Genomic DNA, 16763 nt, shown 5'->3' on the forward strand with positions numbered 1-16763 from the left:
AGAGTCACAAACACCCATATTCATTATGTTCACAAATAAATATACAAGCATTCACACATCCTAAACCCTTTCCAGAACACATGTATTCACATTCACTCACACAAGTAAACCTACATTCACACTCACTCACGGACACATTTATACATACCAGGATAACACTCACACATTGGCTTATAAACACACAGACTCACATTTGCCCCCTAGTAAACACGTCCTTGAGTCCACAGGCTCAGTCACACACATTCACAAAACCAAGCCAAACCAAACCCCAGAGTTCCACAGACCTTTCCTCGTCCAAGCCTTCACACCAGGCTGTGACTCGGCACCGCCACGGGGCACAAACATACAGAGCTGAAATCCAAAGTTCTAGGCCCCAAGCTAAGGAAGAGCAGAAGGAAAGGGAAGGTGACCACCCAAATCCACTCCTTCTCCGGCCGGCGAGTGGGTGGGCAGGCGGCGTTGGGCACAGGCCGGGCGGGCGAGCAGAAACCTCCCGACCGCCCAGACAGGCCTCCAACCTCGAGATGCTCCCGGCTTTCCGCTCAGCCCGCAAATATTTTCTGCAAGAGCTATTCGGTTATTTTATTTCAATTTATTTTACTTTCATTTAATTTACCTCATTTTAAATTGATCCACGGACCCAAATAAAACTTAAAACTGGGGGAGAAAAAAATGAGCGCCGGGAGCGAGAGGCCGAGCAGTGCGAGTTAGCCGGCTGCTGTGGCCGCATCCCGGTCGCTCTGAGCCCGGCCGCCCGGCCGCCGGGCCTCCCGGGCTCCGCCGGCTGCCTCCGCGCTTTTCTGCCCGCTGTCCGCGCTGCCGGCAACCTGGAAATCTCCGGGGTACAGAGAAAGAGAAAAAGAAGAACAATTTGCGAGGGAGGTTATTTCCTTTCCTGAATTTGGGCGCTGGTAGCTCAATTCAAAATACCGGCGTATATCAGAGGACCTGGGAAAACCCGGGGTGAATTTGGGTTGTTTGGCTCCAAAACATCCCCTTGATTGAGAAATACCGGAGGATGCCGTCTAGACCTTCGGAGCTGATTTTTAGTATTTATTCGATTATAAATCCTGGCTTATTTAAATTTAAAAAACAGGCGTCGGGCACTGAAAGGGTAAGAGGATTGGAAGGAAGCAAGGTTTAGGAGAATCTGTTTACTCTAAATTTGTAAGTAAAAGGCTCCTAAGCCTGCGGTACCCACATTAAGGACCGCAGACCACCCCCTCCCCCCGCAGAGAGCATGGGGAGTTGTCCTTGGGAACCTGGGCAAGTGCACATTTGGACGAGAGAGCCAAGTGTCTGGGTCCGGCTTTGCTCTCCTCCAATTCCTGGGATGCAGAGGCAATCATTCGGTGGCTAGAGTGTCTGCCTTGGCCTCCATTAGGGCCACCTTACTTGGGACAAAAGCTAGGCCCTAGGGGAATCTACGGCCCCCACACCCGCAGTGCTACAAGCCCTCACAGGTGGGGTCCTGCCATCTATAGGGCTGGGAGTGAGGGGGGCATTCAGAGGGGGAAAGGGGGCTTTGACGCTTTCATTTTGCCCCGAGGCTAGTGGCAGCTCTGGGCATTGGCTGTTGCTCCCAACTCACCCCCAAATTGCCTTAGAAAAGACCCTGTGTGGAGGTTTTGGGGTGAATTTTTACTAGAAAAGAAGGACAGAGCTCCAGTGAGAATAGGGAGGTTCCAAAAAGAACCCCCTTCCCAGATGGATGCTTGTGCCTCCTCTGTCTGATTCCCCACACCCCAAAACTCACACCTTCTCAGATTGGGGTTTCCCCAAAAATCGAGAAGGAGAAGAAAAGAAGATGGCGACTGAGAAAAGGGTTGCTGGTGGAGCAGCCATGAAGAAATGCAATAAATTCCTTGTTGTTTTATGAAAATTTACAACTTTGTGATAGAAGTTTATGAGTGGTTGAATCCAGCGATTGGCCAGCGCCGGTCATGTGGCCAGGCGATCGTGAACATGAACTTTTTATCATTTCCCTGGTGGTTATAATGCAGCATTCTTTTGGACACCACACCTAGGTCGGAGCACTGTCGTCCTTCAGGGCTCCAGCCTCTTGATATTTTTATACTTCAGTATCAGCTCGATAAAGCAAAAGAGAGAGAGGAAAACCGAGGGGGAGAGAAAAGAAGAGAGAGCGGGGGAGAGAGAGAGAAGGAGGGGTGGGAATTACACAAAAGAGAGAACCAAAAATAATTTTAATTTCTAAGTTAATTTGCTTGCTGATCTGGGATTTTAGTCATCATGGAGAGTAAATGGACAATCTGCCCAGGACTGCAGCCTGATACCATTTTTCAAAGCCAGAACTTACTCCATTTTCTATGCAAATATCAGAAAAGCGAAACACCCTCTCTCCCAAGTCAGAGAAGGGGAAGCAACGGCTCTCAGGTTGGGACAATATTATCTGGAAGATGAAGAAGAAACCGAACGCTCTTCCCCGCCCCCCTTTCTCCCACCCCTTTCAATCGGAGGAAAGAAACCCCAAGGTCTGCAAAGGTAAGGGAGATTCTACAATTTTCTTCTTATTCTTTTGCATCGGTTTTGTAGGGGGTGGGGCTTGGGTTTGTCTCTCTCCCCCCTCTTCCAAGACAGGGCTGAACCCCACCTCTGGGCGCTGCAGGGAGAGGCTTCCTAGGAAATTCGGTGGCTGAGAGAGGGGTGGTTGCTTCCTGGAGGAGAAGCAAGGCAGGGAAGACGGTCGGAGGAACCGAAAGGGGCCACGGGAGGCGAGCTCTAAGTGGCCTTTTTAAGCTGGGAGAAGACGTTTAAGCTAGAGGGCTGCGAAAGAAAAGATAGGGGGTGTCTGGACTTGGGGTGCCGGCATAAAGCCGGTTGCTACGGCCTCTGTGGGTTTGCGCCCCCTCCCCCTCCCACCATCTCTCCCTTGTTCCGGCCTCCCCCAATTGCCCCGGCGCAGTTCTCTTGCCCGGTGCGGGTACGGGTCTCCGTGGCTTTCCGGCACCGTTGGCACGAGGGGCGGTGGCGCTGAGAGACGTCCTGGTCTCTGGAGGGCCTGGAATCTCCGTTGAGGCCAGCGAGGGTGAGCAGGCGGCTAGAGAGATACAGAAAGAACAATTCACGGAGAAATACTCATTATCTCCCTTCGGAAACATTTCTGAAATTAAAGGGCTGTGGGTGGAGGCACCCAAATTGAGGGAAACCCCCTCCTCCCAAGAAGCCTGCCTGAAAATGCTCAGTTCTTTGGCCACTCCCGTAGGAGGGAGGCTCGCTCTGCAAGGAGACAATTTTGTGTTTTTTAACGCGGTAGGTTACAGCGTGTTGGTTTCTGTGTAATACTGGTTCTGTATTGGTATGGGATGTGTGGATTTCTGTGGAGGAGAAAATTGCCATGTGTGTCTGATGTGGAAACGTTTCAAACTTTCCTGGATCCAAATGTGGTGATTGTGAAGAAGCTGTTTAAAACGTTGTTGTTTTAGGTATGGAAACAAAAAAGAAAAATAAAGAGAAGAAAATTAAAAGAAATTCCCATTAGGGGATTTGATAGTGTCTGGACTAGAAAGCTGCCTGGCACTGAGCTCAGACAGCTAGTCTTGTCCCTCCGGCGCCTGATTCCATTCCTGAGCCAGGCCTGGGGTAGGGGGTAGGGGGTAGGGGGTGGGGGGAGCCGGGAGAAAAACCGTGGGGCGGGAAGCCTAGATTCCTAAAGTAGCTGGTGGGGTTGAAGAAGGCGCCAGTCGCTAGGTGAAGACTTAAAAATAGAGAGGGGTTCTGGGGAAGCTGCCAGCTGAGAGATAAGGGACTTAGGGCTCGTAGAGCAGGAGAGACTGTGATTTAGTTTGGTTTGCAGAAATGGGTGATTGCTTTCCTCTTTTTAAGGACCAGATGCAGAGATTTCAATCTCGGGTCTCTGGTGGCCCAGGGATTGCAGGGTCTGGATGCGCATAGGGGAATATTGGCCTTCTCAATACTGAGCTGAGAAGAGAGAGCGCCACTTGTGGCGCGGGAGGGGGCCTCTGGTGGCACAGGTAGATGCCCTGGAAGCAGGCCCAGTTATGGGTGCCTGAAGGGACCCCTCGGCTGCGAAGTCAGAGAAGTTCTCGGCCAGCACCCGCGGCACTCGGAGCCTATTCTCAAAGGAAAAATTCCCCAAACCTACCCAGACTAAAGGTCTTTTTCTCCTGTAGTCTTGCCGGGGTATAAATCATCCCTTAGACACTTCGCTCTGACCCAAATTATGCGGTTTGCTGCCATCTACCGTCGGTTTGGAGACATGCGGCTTCGGCGCCGCAAGCTCGGCGACGCTGCCTGAACCCGGCCCCACGCCCGGAGCCCCCAGCCGCTCAGGTTCGGCGGGATTCCGGGGACTTTCGGGCCAGATTATCACCTTCCGCTGGATCTTGGTTCCAGCTCGCCCACATGTGGATTGGAAAACGAGGATCCCTCTCTCTGTCAGGCCCATCCCAGCTCCAAACCTGGCGGCTGGCTGGGGGAAGCGGCTTTTTTCTAGGGCATATTTTAAAAGGACTAATACTGCATCTGGCGGGAATGGGGCCCTGAATCAAAGGGTTGGGGGATCAGAGTCGAGAGCCCTCTCCCCGACGTCCCCGACAAACTCAAGAGGGGATCACCAGGGCCGCTAGGGAGATCCATCCGAGGCCAAGGCTGTTCAAGGTTTATTTGGTTTTCTTTTCGGCCAAGGGAGGGGTCCTGCAAGGGAGGCGCCGGCCCGGGCAGTTCCACTCGGTTGTCAAAAGACAAACCGAGTCTGTGTTCTCCGGGTTGACTGGTGGGTCTTGCCAGTTCCTTGGCCGGTTGAGTGTATGGTGAAAGAACTGAACCGAGCTTTCTGGAAATTGTTGGTGTCTGCAAGTGAGCGAGTGTGTGTCCCCTTCCCCATTCCCAATCATTTCAAGCGAAATCGACACAAACATGCTTTGGGAAAAAGCGGGGAGAGGGGATCAATCATTAAGGAAGCAAACCATTGTAATTTCCGTTCCTGCCCGACTCCTCACACCCGCTGAAGCCGACTGCTTTCCCAGGAGGGGGTGGCGAGGGCGAGGGTACGCGCCGCTGCCGCCGAGTTTGAATATTGGCCCGTCTCACGGGTTACTGATTAGCTCGGGCTTTCAAGCCGCAGGAGGAAGCTCTGGCCGCTCCTTTCAAGGTGCTGTGGCCCCAGTTCCTGGGCGGGGGGCTCCAGGAAATTGCCTCTGGTGCCAGTCAGGCCTAGGTGTTACGGGGTCTGGAGCTGGAGGAGCTGCCGAAGTGGAGGGGCCCAGCGGTACTAGGGGCAAACGCGGGGTCTCTGCGGCCCGAGGCTCTGGCGCCTTGCGAGTCTGCCTCGCAGGAGCAGCCCTTTCAGCTTTTCAGCAGAGAGTGACTTTCTGGCGGCTGGAAGGCCCGGCCCAGTGCAGGAGCCCCCAAGGGAGTGCTCCCTGAAAGTCTTGGGCCCCTCGGAGGTTTTTCTTGCGGACAATCGGAAGGACAGATGGAGAGGGGAAGGCAGCTGTACAGAGGGTTGAAACCTTTAAGGGCTCTTAGGGTGCCCATGGGCCTGGGGAGAGGGAGCTGAGGGCCACTGCTCCCCTCTCCAACAGAGAAGATGCCATTCATTTGCATAATGGAAATGTCTTTGTACCTTGCTTTGGAGGAGCCAATTTTAAGGCAGTGTTCCCTGTAAACTGCTCTCAAAGATTGGGAGAGGCCACACGGCTCCTCTGGGAACATATATGTTCCCCAAGCCCAGAGAATCGTGGAATCTAGAGGAAGAATTGGGTTGAGATGTTTGAATTCACCCCACCCCAATCAGAGTTGAGATTGGGGTGGGGGAAGTTGCCCACAACTCTTAAGAGCTGGGAGTGGGAGGGAGCTTTGCAGCTAAGAGGAAGTGGGAAGCCTGGACAATGTCTTAATACCCATCCCCTCCAAACACCTACTGGCACATACCCTCCCTGAGATTACCAGTGCAGGAGAATTCTACTCTGGAGCTGAACACAACTTCGACATTTACCGGGGAGCTGGAATGTGTGTATGTCCACAGGACCACAGATTCACAGCTCAGGAAATTACAATTATAAGTCCTGCCAATGGGATTTCTATACAATCCTTCTGTTGTGTACGCAAGACTTAAAACACATTTACATCCACCTCTCCGTACACACACCTCCTCCTTGAGCAGGGAGAGACATCCCAGACCAGCAGATGGCTGTGCCCACTGTGTATTTATATGTTCCCTCTTGGAGACAGACCGACGACGGTGGATGCAACCACAGACAGATTCATAGAGATCTGACTCCAGAAGTCAGGCAGCCTCTGGCCCAGCCCTGCCTGCCTGCTCTTTCTCCCAAACAAACGGATCAGACGAATAAACGCTCATAAATACCTCTGGGCTTAGATAAGAGCGATGAGGCGCTATTTCCTTTCATGCCCGACTCCAGGCGCCCAGGCCCTGCCTTTGCGGCTCCATCTCACGACAGGCAACCTGCAGAGGTGAGGTTAATTTGGGGCTATGACTCTAAGGATAAGGCGATTGTTTTCGTGCTTCTATCATAGGGGAAGTCTTCATCTCTTACTGAATCTTATGTTATCCAGGCTTCATGGGAAAGGCCATACCAAACAGTCCTAGTTTGAGGCCACTGTGACCAGAAAGGAGGAAGGGAGGGCTGAGGCCCAAGGCCCAGCCTCAGTAGCAAGGAGGAGGGAGGTACACAAGGCACTCTCTCCACCTTGCTCCTCCAGCCCAAATGTTCATTCCTTTCCAGGAGTGGGCCTAATCACAGCTGGATTTGAGCACTTATGACTGCATCATTAGGAGGCTAGAGTTTATCTTTTAAAATCTGACAACCCCCACCTCCAAAGAGGGGCTAGGAAGTGGTTGATGGGACAACCAGGAATAGCCACTTAACCATAAAGGCACAGCAGAGAAGTTGTCCTAAGTTTAGGGAGCCTTGTGGGCCGCTTTGCAACAACCCAGTTCCATCCCTGGTCACTAACCTCAATCCTTTACCACTTTTCCTAGTGTCTTGTGCCATCTTCAGTGGGCAGATTTGGCCTACAAAAAGGAGTCCAGAGAACAAGTCAGAGAAGGGTCAGCCTGGTCCCTTCATCATCAGGTTTTGTCCCACATTCTGGCCCATTCCTGGCCCCAGGTCCAAAGCTTGTCATCCTTTATGCGCATTAGAATGTTGAAAATACACTGTGGTTCAGTCTTCCAGGCTGGTTCCAATGCTCATTTTCCTAAAATAAGAGTCAGAGATGTACACACTCTTTCACACCAAAGCTTGTAGGCAGCAGGCTGGTGATACATATATGAGAGGTGGGAGGGATTGTAGAGATGCTGAGAGACAGAAGGGTAGTGAGCATCTGGAGAGGGGATACGGAATGATAGTGGTAAGCTGCCTGCTGCGGCCCCAGGAGGACCCAACCCTCCCCTTTATAAAATGAAACAAAAACTGTCTTGAGAAAGAATTAATTAAAAAAGAACTGTCAGCTTCTGGAGAGACCTGGAAAAGGAGCGATGGCTCCTCTCTTCCCAGTGGTTTCTCATTGTCTCCAAAATCAGGAGGGTCTGCAGACCTGGAACTGGAGGAGGAAAAATTTTCTTTCCTGTACTTACTGAGGCACCTTTGATACCTAAGAATTTGTAGCCCAGGATATTCTAACGTCTTTTGGGGTAGGAAGTGGGGTGGAGGGAGGGTTTCAGGCAGGATAGGGATCAGACAATCCTCTCACCCCTCCTCTCCCTATCCCCTTCTTCCCAGTGCCCCTTCCTGTGCCAAGAGCAAGCAGTACATACTAGAACCAGGCAAGATATCTTGGGCAGCGGCAGCGGTAGCCTTCCAAGAAGCTCCTAGCCTAACCGCACAGCAAAAGGGAGAAGCTTTTAGGCTCAGACCCTCCTCCCAATTCCCAGTCTTCTGGGTCCTCTGGCCTGCCTCTCAGACTACAAGAGCTGTAAAGAGGCAGGAATAATAAGCCCAGGCTTGGAGGAGATGGAGTAGGTCTGAGAAACAGGAAAAACGGTTTTCAAAACCTGGGAAGGAGATGGTTTCTTCTTGTTTTGCTTCTCGATTTCTGAAAGCGATGCTAATCAGCGGAGAACTCTTCTCCCCTCCTACCAACACAAAACCCGAGAAACCAGCCTTCTCCTTTAGTTCTCTTCTAGGGAGACTGAGATTCCAGATTCCGAGATATTTATCCACCTTCCCTTGAGGGAATGGGGCTCAAGCAAGTCAGGGGTTAACTTTTCTGAAAACACAATTAACTTTTTCCTATTCTGCGTGGGGAGGGGAGGGATATATTTATTTAATCACTGGAGGATGGGGTGGTCTCAATCCAAGTGCTCCCTCCTCCCTCAAAGGCACAGACGCCTCTTTCGCAGATCCTACGTAGGTGGAACGGGACGCGTTGTGCTGTTGGGGAGAGAGAGAGAGAAAGCAGAAGGAGAAGGAGGAAAAAAGGTTGATAGGTTTGTGCGCGGGTCCCTCGCGCGGGCTGCGCTCCTCCTGGGTGCTATTTGACAATTCCTGCCTCTGCCATTGGTCAGTGTTGGATCAGATGGTTGTATTTCCTTCTGGCCCTCACTGGCACCTCGCCATCCCCCCTCAGCTAAAACCCAATCTCAGATATACTACTAATAGGCGCGGCGCTCGGACTATAAAACACAACAAATCATAAACCCGGCGGAGCAGCAGCGGCCGCGCGCGCCTCCCCTCCCAATGAGTTCCTATTTCGTGAACTCCACCTTCCCCGTCACTCTGGCCAGCGGGCAGGAGTCCTTCCTGGGCCAGCTCCCTCTCTACTCGTCGGGGTATGCGGACCCTCTGAGGCACTACCCCGCGCCCTACGGGCCTGGGCCCGGCCAAGACAAGGGCTTTGCCGCTTCCTCCTATTACCCGCCGGCCGGCGGCGGCTACGGCCGGGCGGCGCCCTGCGACTACGGGCCGGCGCCGGCCTTCTACCGCGAGAAGGAGTCGGCCTGCGCGCTCTCGGGCGCCGACGAGCCGCCCCCGTTCCACCCGGAGCCGCGGAAGTCCGACTGTGCGCAGGACAAGAGCGTGTTCGGCGAGGCCGAGGAGCAAAAGTGCTCCACCCCGGTCTACCCCTGGATGCAGCGGATGAATTCATGCAACAGTGAGTGAGACTTGCTGCGACCGCCGCGACCCCCGCGGGCTCCCCCCCCCACCAGCGTCAGAACTAGAGAGCCCCAATTTTTCCACGGAGAAAGCATCTCGGGTTGGAGCTTAGGGAAGATTGGGCGCCTGCCTCGATCTCCCGCGCTGCCCTCACGCCCTCAAGAGTTGCAAAGTTTGCAAAGTCCCAGATGCACTCCGAGCCAGGGGGAGCGAGTGGGTTCTCTGCGAGGGCCAGGCCGCAACCGAGATCCGGGTCAGGGAGGCAGGCAGAGTCCGCGCAGCCACTGGTTGGGCTCTCCCTGGCGCCCCCAGCTCTGGCCCGGTCCCCCACCCCAAGACTGTTCATTAAAAACGGAGTACGTCATGGGAAGGGGGGCGGCGTGACGCTGGCGAGGGAGAGTTGAGTCTGTCCCGGACTGGTTTTCCCTGGGGGTCGGGGGCTGGGGAAAGAGGAGGCACCCGGAAAGGGGTGGTAGTCAGAGGAGGGGGGGAGAATAAGGGGAAGAAAGAGAGGGAGCGGGCGGAGTCGGAGAGAGGGAGAAGCAGGCGCCGGGGTCTCAGGTTGGATTATTTGTCGGTCTTAAATCCCAAATTGATGTCCATTAACGGGACACGAAAGTGAGGAGCCCTTAATGCTGACTACGGATCGATCCACGTCATTACAGATTAAGGGCCGGAATCTATCACGGGGTGGTGGGGGAGCCAGATGGAAAAAAAAGATGCGTCTAGGAAGAGACACACCTGGCCAGTGCTTCTCCAGCCCCTCCCCCTAGGCTCAGGTGGGATTTAAAACTGCTCCTCCCATCCCCCCACCAAGAATCTAGACAGAAGGCAAAAGCCTAGGAGACCCGGAGGGAATCTGGAGGGGGCGCTGGAGGAGTGAGGAAAGGAGGGGGTGGGCAAGGAACCAGGGAGAGTGGAGGGCATCCCGGGACAGGCTAGAGTCCCCATTTGAGGGTCGAATGGGGGAGGGGGGGTTCTGGCCTTGGTAACCCCAGGCCTCAACATCTCCTCTCTGCGTAACAGGTTCATCCTTTGGGCCCAGCGGCCGCCGCGGCCGCCAGACCTACACGCGCTACCAGACGCTGGAGCTGGAGAAGGAGTTTCACTACAATCGCTACTTGACGCGGCGGCGGCGCATTGAGATCGCGCACGCCCTGTGCCTGACGGAACGGCAGATCAAGATCTGGTTCCAGAACCGGCGCATGAAGTGGAAAAAGGAGAGCAAACTGCTCAGCGCGTCTCAGCTCAGTGCCGAGGAGGAAGAAGAAAAACCGGCCGAATGAAGGCGCTGGCAGGGGGCGGGGGGACGCGAAGGGAGAGGCCTGCGGGGAACGGAGGGCAGCGAAGAGCTCCGGGAAAGGCTCTGCGGGCGGGGGAGCCTGGGGACCTGCTCTCCAGAGCGCGACAGGCGGGGCCCCGCGCTCTCCTGGACGCCCCCGCCCGCAGAGCCCTCCCTGGGCGCTGGGAGGCCGTGCTGCCTGAGCCCAGCCGGCACCCCAGCGCCGCCTCCATGCCCGCACAACCGCCTCCGCCCGAACAGGCTCCCGCGTGAGAACTGAGGACCGGACTCACTTGATGTTTCCTGGAAGCAGAGCAAAATGCTCTTGTCCGTGTCGCGTCTCATTTCGTCCATGTCGCCCGTGCACGGTTCAATGGTAGATTCGCAGTCCCCTCAGCGGGGGCCTCGAAGACTCCCTGACCCCAGACCTCTCTCCCAGCCCCTCCCCAAAGCCACTGGAAGGAGCACATACTACCTAGAAGTAAGAAGAGGAGCCTCAGAAGAAAACAAAGTTCTATTTTATTAATTTTCTATGTGTTGTGTTTGTAGTCGTGTCTTAGCTCTGGACGTGAAATACTTCGGTAATAATATTAATATTATTAATAATGATAATAATAATAAAGACGTAAAACCTCGCTGCTCAGTCACCTCTGCTCCTCCCCTGCCACTCCCCCACCCCCACCGCCACCCCTGCGTCCCGGTGCCGGAAACTCTGCAGCGAAGGCCGGAGCTCTGGTCGGCCCCAGAGGGCCAGAGGCGACTCGGAAGTTACAGTTGAGATAAAGGCTGCAGCGGTCCGGCCCAGGCTCCAACGCCGCGCCTCGCCGGTGCTGAGGCTCACAACAGCCTCTTCTCGTGCAGAACTGGGGGACGGAGAAGAGTCGTTCCCCTTTTATTCTCTAGCTTTTCTTCGTTTGTCCGTGGCAGGAGGGAACGCCACCGAGGCCCCCTAGCCGGGAGCTCCTGCAGAGACTGAGCTAGGCGGGTCTCTGTGCCTCAGCGCTGGGTTATGTCCGCAGGATCCCTGAGGCCGAAGATCTTTGGCCTGCCCACATGGCCTGATTTCCGCCGGCCTTGGCCCTCGGCTCCTGGCCTAAATTGGGGCCACCGGGTGTCTGTCTCCCTGCCCACAGCTGCAGTCTCCAGGCGTCCCTTCCTGCCTCAAGTAGCGGCTTAGCGACAAGTAGGGGGATGTGAAGCCGCCGGCAGGCGCCTGGGCGAAGGGCAAGACTTTCCCCTGCTCTTTGGAGACCTGAGGGCAGGAAGCCAGGTGATGGGGCAGTTTGGTCACATCCCATCAACTATAACGGACCCATTCTGTCCCCACCCCATCCCACCCCCCACCCCCACCCTCACCCAGGCGACAAGATGAGGAGACTGTTTTCCTTTCTTCCTCCTCCCTCTCTTTCCCTTTTTTTATTTTTAAAGAAAATAGCCGTCCGGCAGAGGGGGCCCAGCTGTGGCGGTCTCTGGCCGCCAAGCGCGCTCAGCAAGGCGCTGCTGGTCCTCCGAACTCCTTTCCCGGGAAGGCGTGAGCCGCCCGGCAAATTCTGAAACTACCCACATGCCAGCAAGGGGTCTCAAGTAGGGATTCCCAAGGCAATAGCAGGCAGTTGGTGAGAAAGCGGAAGGATTCTTCCTTGATCCCAGAATCTCAGGACCACATTTATAGCCAAACCCGAGTCCCTGATGCGGTGGCCTCTACCGTTTTTCTCCCATCTAAGCCACTTGGCCCCAGCTGGGCTCTTCTTTTGGGGTCCCTATCCTGTTCTGCCATCCTTCCGTCCTGGGCTAAGGATGAGGAAGAGTATTTCAAAGTTCTCAGGGGACCCGGAGAAGCGAAAGTTTCTCCTTCGAACCCTTGGCTTTGCCCCACGGGCTTGGCCTGGATGCTGTGGATGGACCACTGCAGCCGGGTCAGGAAGCAGACCAGGCCGGGCTCACAAGGGAAACCCTTTGCAATAATTGTTTTTCACACACATCTTCCAACCTCTCCCCCATTTCTGCCCCCAACTCGGAGACTTGCAAGGCCCGAGTAAAGGAAGAGCAAATCAAGCTTTGGTCACCTTCAGTTAAAATAATAATAATAACGACGACGACAGGGAGAAGTACCGAACGATAGACAAACTCCACTTACGAGAAAGTGGGTAAAGGCTTAATCGGGTTTCTCTTCTAAAAGACTCAACCCTTCGGGTGAGCCTAGGCCGGGTTTCTTTCTAGCCCGGCGGTTGCACGGAGCCAGCAGGGAGGCAGTCGTCGCCGCCATGCCAGTCAGCGGCCCGCGCTCCCGCCGTTCGCCGGGAGGTGGCGCGCTCTGCTCAGAGGCTGCCACCAACCTTCTCCCTGTTTCTCCCCCTTCTCCTTTTTCCCCCTCTCTCGGAGGCTCGCATTGAATCGGCCCTAACGATTCTCGGATCGTCATTATTTGTAACCATAGAGCATGAATTACCTCTTGAGGTCATCAGCGAGAATTTACGACTGGTCAACAAAAGCACGTGATTCCCTAACGCCCCCCCATCCCCCTTCCAACCCCCCCCCCATATTTGGCCGCATACATAGCAAAACGAAGTACAGTGCATCGCTATAATTCATTAATACATCATAAATCGTGAAGCACAGGGTTATAACGACCACGATCCACAAATCAAGCCCTCCAAAATCACCCAAATGAGCTCGTACTTTGTAAACTCCTTCTCGGGGCGTTATCCAAATGGCCCGGACTATCAGTTGCTAAATTATGGCAGTGGCAGCTCTCTGAGCGGCTCTTACAGGGATCCCGCTGCCATGCACACCGGCTCTTACGGCTACAATTACAATGGGATGGACCTCAGCGTCAACCGCTCCTCGGCCTCCTCCAGCCACTTTGGGGCGGTGGGCGAGAGCTCGCGCGCCTTCCCTGCGCCCGCCCAGGAGCCCCGCTTCAGGCAAGCGGCGTCGAGCTGCTCCCTGTCCTCGCCCGAGTCCTTGCCCTGCACCAACGGCGACAGCCACGGCGCCAAGCCCTCTGCTTCGTCCCCCTCCGACCAGGCGACCCCGGCCAGCTCCAGCGCCAATTTCACCGAAATAGACGAGGCCAGCGCGTCCTCGGAGCCTGAGGAAGCGGCGAGCCAGCTAAGCAGCCCAAGCCTAGCTCGGGCGCAGCCAGAGCCCATGGCCACCTCCACAGCCGCGCCCGAGGGGCAGACTCCGCAGATATTCCCCTGGATGAGGAAGCTTCACATCAGCCATGGTAATTCTCGCTCTCGCTCCCCTTTTTGTCTTCTCGGCTTTTCCTTCTCCACGTTTGTGGGTGGGGGGAGTCGGCGAGGAGAGCTTGGCTTTTCCTCAAATATAGATTTCTCTTTTTCGGAGGGGGAGAAAAAGCTCGGAGGGACAGAGCCAAAAGAGGGCTTAGCTGGGGGGTTGAAGAGGAGTATTTTTAATAATTTGTTCACAGATTCGCCTTAGGTTTTATTTGCCCAGCTGTACTAGCTTTAGGATGAAGGATGGGGTTTATGTAACATGGGGAAGGGTCCTGCTTGCCCCCGAAATTTTGAGACTGCTTTTAGCAGAGGAGGGGCGAGCAGTAAAACGAGCTTTCCAGGGCAAAAGTGCAACCGTTCTCCTCCCTCCCGGGGTGAGCGGCCGCCTGAGCCCAGCGAAGGGTGAGGCACAGGGAGGGAGCAAGAGACAAAGCCGGGCGCATTCGCTGCGGGCAGAAGTGGGGGCTGTAGGAGAAGGGGGCATCAGGAAACAGGCTCGGATGCGGGCATCTGGAGTGGGGAGGATCGGAGCTGCGGTGAGCTGGGTGCCGGGGACGCCTGGGTCCTGCTCCACGCCCCCCTCCCACCCAGTGCCCCCTCCCTTAACCAGAATAACGCGGCCTCGCCGCTCTGCTCTGTCTGCTCCAGACATGACCGGGCCGGACGGGAAAAGGGCCCGAACCGCGTACACCCGCTACCAGACCCTGGAGCTGGAAAAGGAGTTCCACTTCAACCGCTACCTGACGCGGCGGCGGCGCATCGAGATCGCCCACGCGCTCTGCCTGTCCGAGCGCCAGATCAAGATCTGGTTCCAGAACCGGCGCATGAAGTGGAAGAAAGACAACAAACTGAAAAGTATGAGCCTGGCTACAGCCGGCAGCGCCTTCCAGCCCTGAGCCCGCCGGGAGGAGCCCGGGCGGCCCAAGAGTTCATGCCGCCCCCAGCCCTGGCCCCTCCAAGCCTCCTCGCGCTGCCGCCGCCCGCTGGGAACCGGTTCCCACGAGCCTGCCTCAGCCCGGGCCTTGTGTTACGATTTTTCGTTTGGTCTTAGGTCTTCCTGTGGCTCCCTCTCTCCTGGACTGGTTAATCTTGTTATTATTGTAATAATAATGATAATTATTATTTTTCCTCCATGCTCCCCACTCCCCTGCGTTCACCCCCAATCCGCCAGTGTTTCTGAATGTTCGTGTCTGTGGTTGCACTCCTTCCCCCAGGAAAAAAAGAAACTCGCATGTTTAATGTGAACTTTCCCCTCCCCATCTGTGTTATAACTTATTTATAAAAGGATGATCGCTGTATTTTGAGTTTCAGCTGGAAACTTCTCTAAAAGGGGCAGCAGTTGAGGTGGGATAGTGCCGCAGCGCGGGGCCCAGCTGAGCTGGCCTCGGAGACCGGGAGTCCATGACTGTGTCTCTTTCCTCCTTCCTCTTCCTCCTCTCTCCCCACTCCCAGGCCCAAGTTTCCTAAGGCTTGGTCCTGAGGTGGGAGGGAGCTAAGGGGGACCAAAGGGGTGATGTTGAAAAGAGGAAAGGTACATAGTGAGATTTAAGTTCCTGCCGCCTGGGTAGGCCCCACAAGGCCTGGTCTGGGAGCCTCAGAAAACAAAAATAATCCTCAGTGTAAAATGTCTTGTGTATTTCTCTGTGAATCCATGGGTCTGGTATAGAGGGCCCAAAGCTTGTAAATATGGGGATAGTCTGGGTCAGACCTATCCCCTCTTCCCTACCCATTTCGATTCCAAGACCATTTGTAGTGAGCGAGTGGATGCTGTGCTACGTGTGAAATCTGTCTTTGCCGGGCCTGTCTCAGTGATTCGCTTTTGGTATTTGTTTGTAGCTTTCCTTGAAGTCAAATAAATGTCTCCCCTCCTCCACTGCCCTTCCACTTGTCTTTTCTCTGGGGACCTGCTTCTCCCATCACCAGGCACACCCTAGACCATTCTTGATAGATCTGGGGTGTGGGGAAGGGAGAGTAGGATGCTCCCCAGCAGCCCCTCTCAGCCTCCTAAGTCTCTGCTTAGTCCAGCGGTACTTGGGCCAGGGGACAGGCTTTCATGCCTGGGGGACTGAGAGGCCCAGAAATCCCACCTGAAGCTGAAGCAAGGGACAAGGGAAAGGCTGAGCTGGACTCCACCCTGGTCTTCCACCAGCTGGCCAGAAAAGTCTCTGGAAACCTCTTCAGGAAAAGTAATTTGGGCCTAAGCCCTAAGCAGGAGGCTCCTGGTCTTGGAAGAGATACAGGCCTGCCCAGCCCCCTGGCCCCCTAGTCTAAATCCCAATTCAACCCTGTTACCCAGTAGGCAACCCCCACCCCCTCCAAAAAAAATCAGCTCAATTTCAAAGGTTTCCTCTTACCCTCAGTCTTCTCTACATTTATCAAGGGCTTCCTCTCTCCAGGGGCCCAACTGACCTGCCCTCTTGATTAGGAGCTGGGTTCCCTCCTAGAAGGCCCTTGGTTTCCCCTTCAGCCGAACTGGCCCAGGGCCCGGGCCCAGTCCTCTTCCATCCAAGTCAGCCTCCACCCTGAGTACAAGAGTCAAGTCTGGACACTTACCCAGTCCGTCCCTTCCAGCTTGGCCCAACTTCTTACAGGGCTGGGGGAGGGGAGGGGGAGCTGGTGAGGAGGCAGCCGAGGGTCTTGGAGGCTCTATTGGGCCCTCTTTCCCCCTTCCCCCTTGACTTTGTCCCCCTTTGTCCATAGCAAACTATCCCAAAAGTCGCTATGACATTTAGATGTCAAATGGATAGGGGTTTTATCTTGAAGTTAGATCGTAAAAATCGCGGAGAAGTCAGACAGATACCCCTCACTGGCTCGAGAAAGTCACGTGAGGTCCATAAAGTTAGTTTTATGGTTTTGGGGAGTTGACACCGCGCGGTATATTTCACATTCTCCAGAATGTTAAGTGACACTTTAACTGCTCGCTGTGGTGGGGAAGGGGGCAGAGGTAGGTGAGCGCTCTCCGGGCCCAGAAGGCGGTGGTGTGGCGGCAGCCCAGGCCCAGCTCTCCCGCAGTAAGTTGCTTCCAGCTTTCGCTTTTCCCCTTGAAACTGTGGGGCTTGAAACTAGGGGAAGGAAACCGTGCCTCCAGCAGGGCTATAGGGTAATAAGTGGGAGAAATTTAGCCTGGTTTTGCACCAA

At 54.9% G+C, this 16763-nt stretch overlaps 3 protein-coding genes across 3 annotated transcripts in view; all 3 read left to right on the forward strand.

Annotated features, from left to right (window-relative positions):
- The first annotated feature begins 1808 nt into the window (after positions 1-1808).
- The window catches only part of HOXB3 (homeobox B3), a 54953-nt gene continuing 39998 nt past the window's right edge, over positions 1809-16763 (forward strand). The window contains exon 1 of the mRNA XM_059878271.1: positions 1809-2502. The gene's annotated coding sequence lies outside the window, so the exon portion shown is untranslated. The remainder of the gene's footprint in view (positions 2503-16763) is intronic.
- HOXB6 (homeobox B6) lies at positions 3618-11018 on the forward strand. Its single transcript, XM_024980824.1, has 2 exons — positions 3618-9099; positions 10128-11018. Exons 1-2 carry the CDS (start codon positions 8685-8687, stop codon positions 10385-10387), a joined length of 675 nt encoding a protein of 224 aa, XP_024836592.1. The 5' UTR covers positions 3618-8684; the 3' UTR covers positions 10388-11018.
- HOXB5 (homeobox B5) lies at positions 11108-15498 on the forward strand. Its single transcript, XM_024980823.1, has 2 exons — positions 11108-13612; positions 14274-15498. Exons 1-2 carry the CDS (start codon positions 13051-13053, stop codon positions 14519-14521), a joined length of 810 nt encoding a protein of 269 aa, XP_024836591.1. The 5' UTR covers positions 11108-13050; the 3' UTR covers positions 14522-15498.

This window comes from Bos taurus, chromosome 19 (genome assembly GCF_002263795.3).
Source record: "Bos taurus isolate L1 Dominette 01449 registration number 42190680 breed Hereford chromosome 19, ARS-UCD2.0, whole genome shotgun sequence".
NCBI lineage: Eukaryota > Metazoa > Chordata > Mammalia > Artiodactyla > Bovidae > Bos > Bos taurus.

Excerpts from the sequence above, each read along its gene's own strand:
- HOXB6 (XM_024980824.1), top strand. The coding sequence starts at position 8,685 with ATGAGTTCCTATTTCGTGAACTCCACCTTCCCCGTCACTCTGGCCAGC. Across the intron at positions 9,100-10,127 it reads GCGGATGAATTCATGCAACA|GTTCATCCTTTGGGCCCAGC; the intron begins GTGAGTGAGACT and ends TCTGCGTAACAG.
- HOXB5 (XM_024980823.1), top strand. The coding sequence starts at position 13,051 with ATGAGCTCGTACTTTGTAAACTCCTTCTCGGGGCGTTATCCAAATGGC. Across the intron at positions 13,613-14,273 it reads GAAGCTTCACATCAGCCATG|ACATGACCGGGCCGGACGGG; the intron begins GTAATTCTCGCT and ends TGTCTGCTCCAG.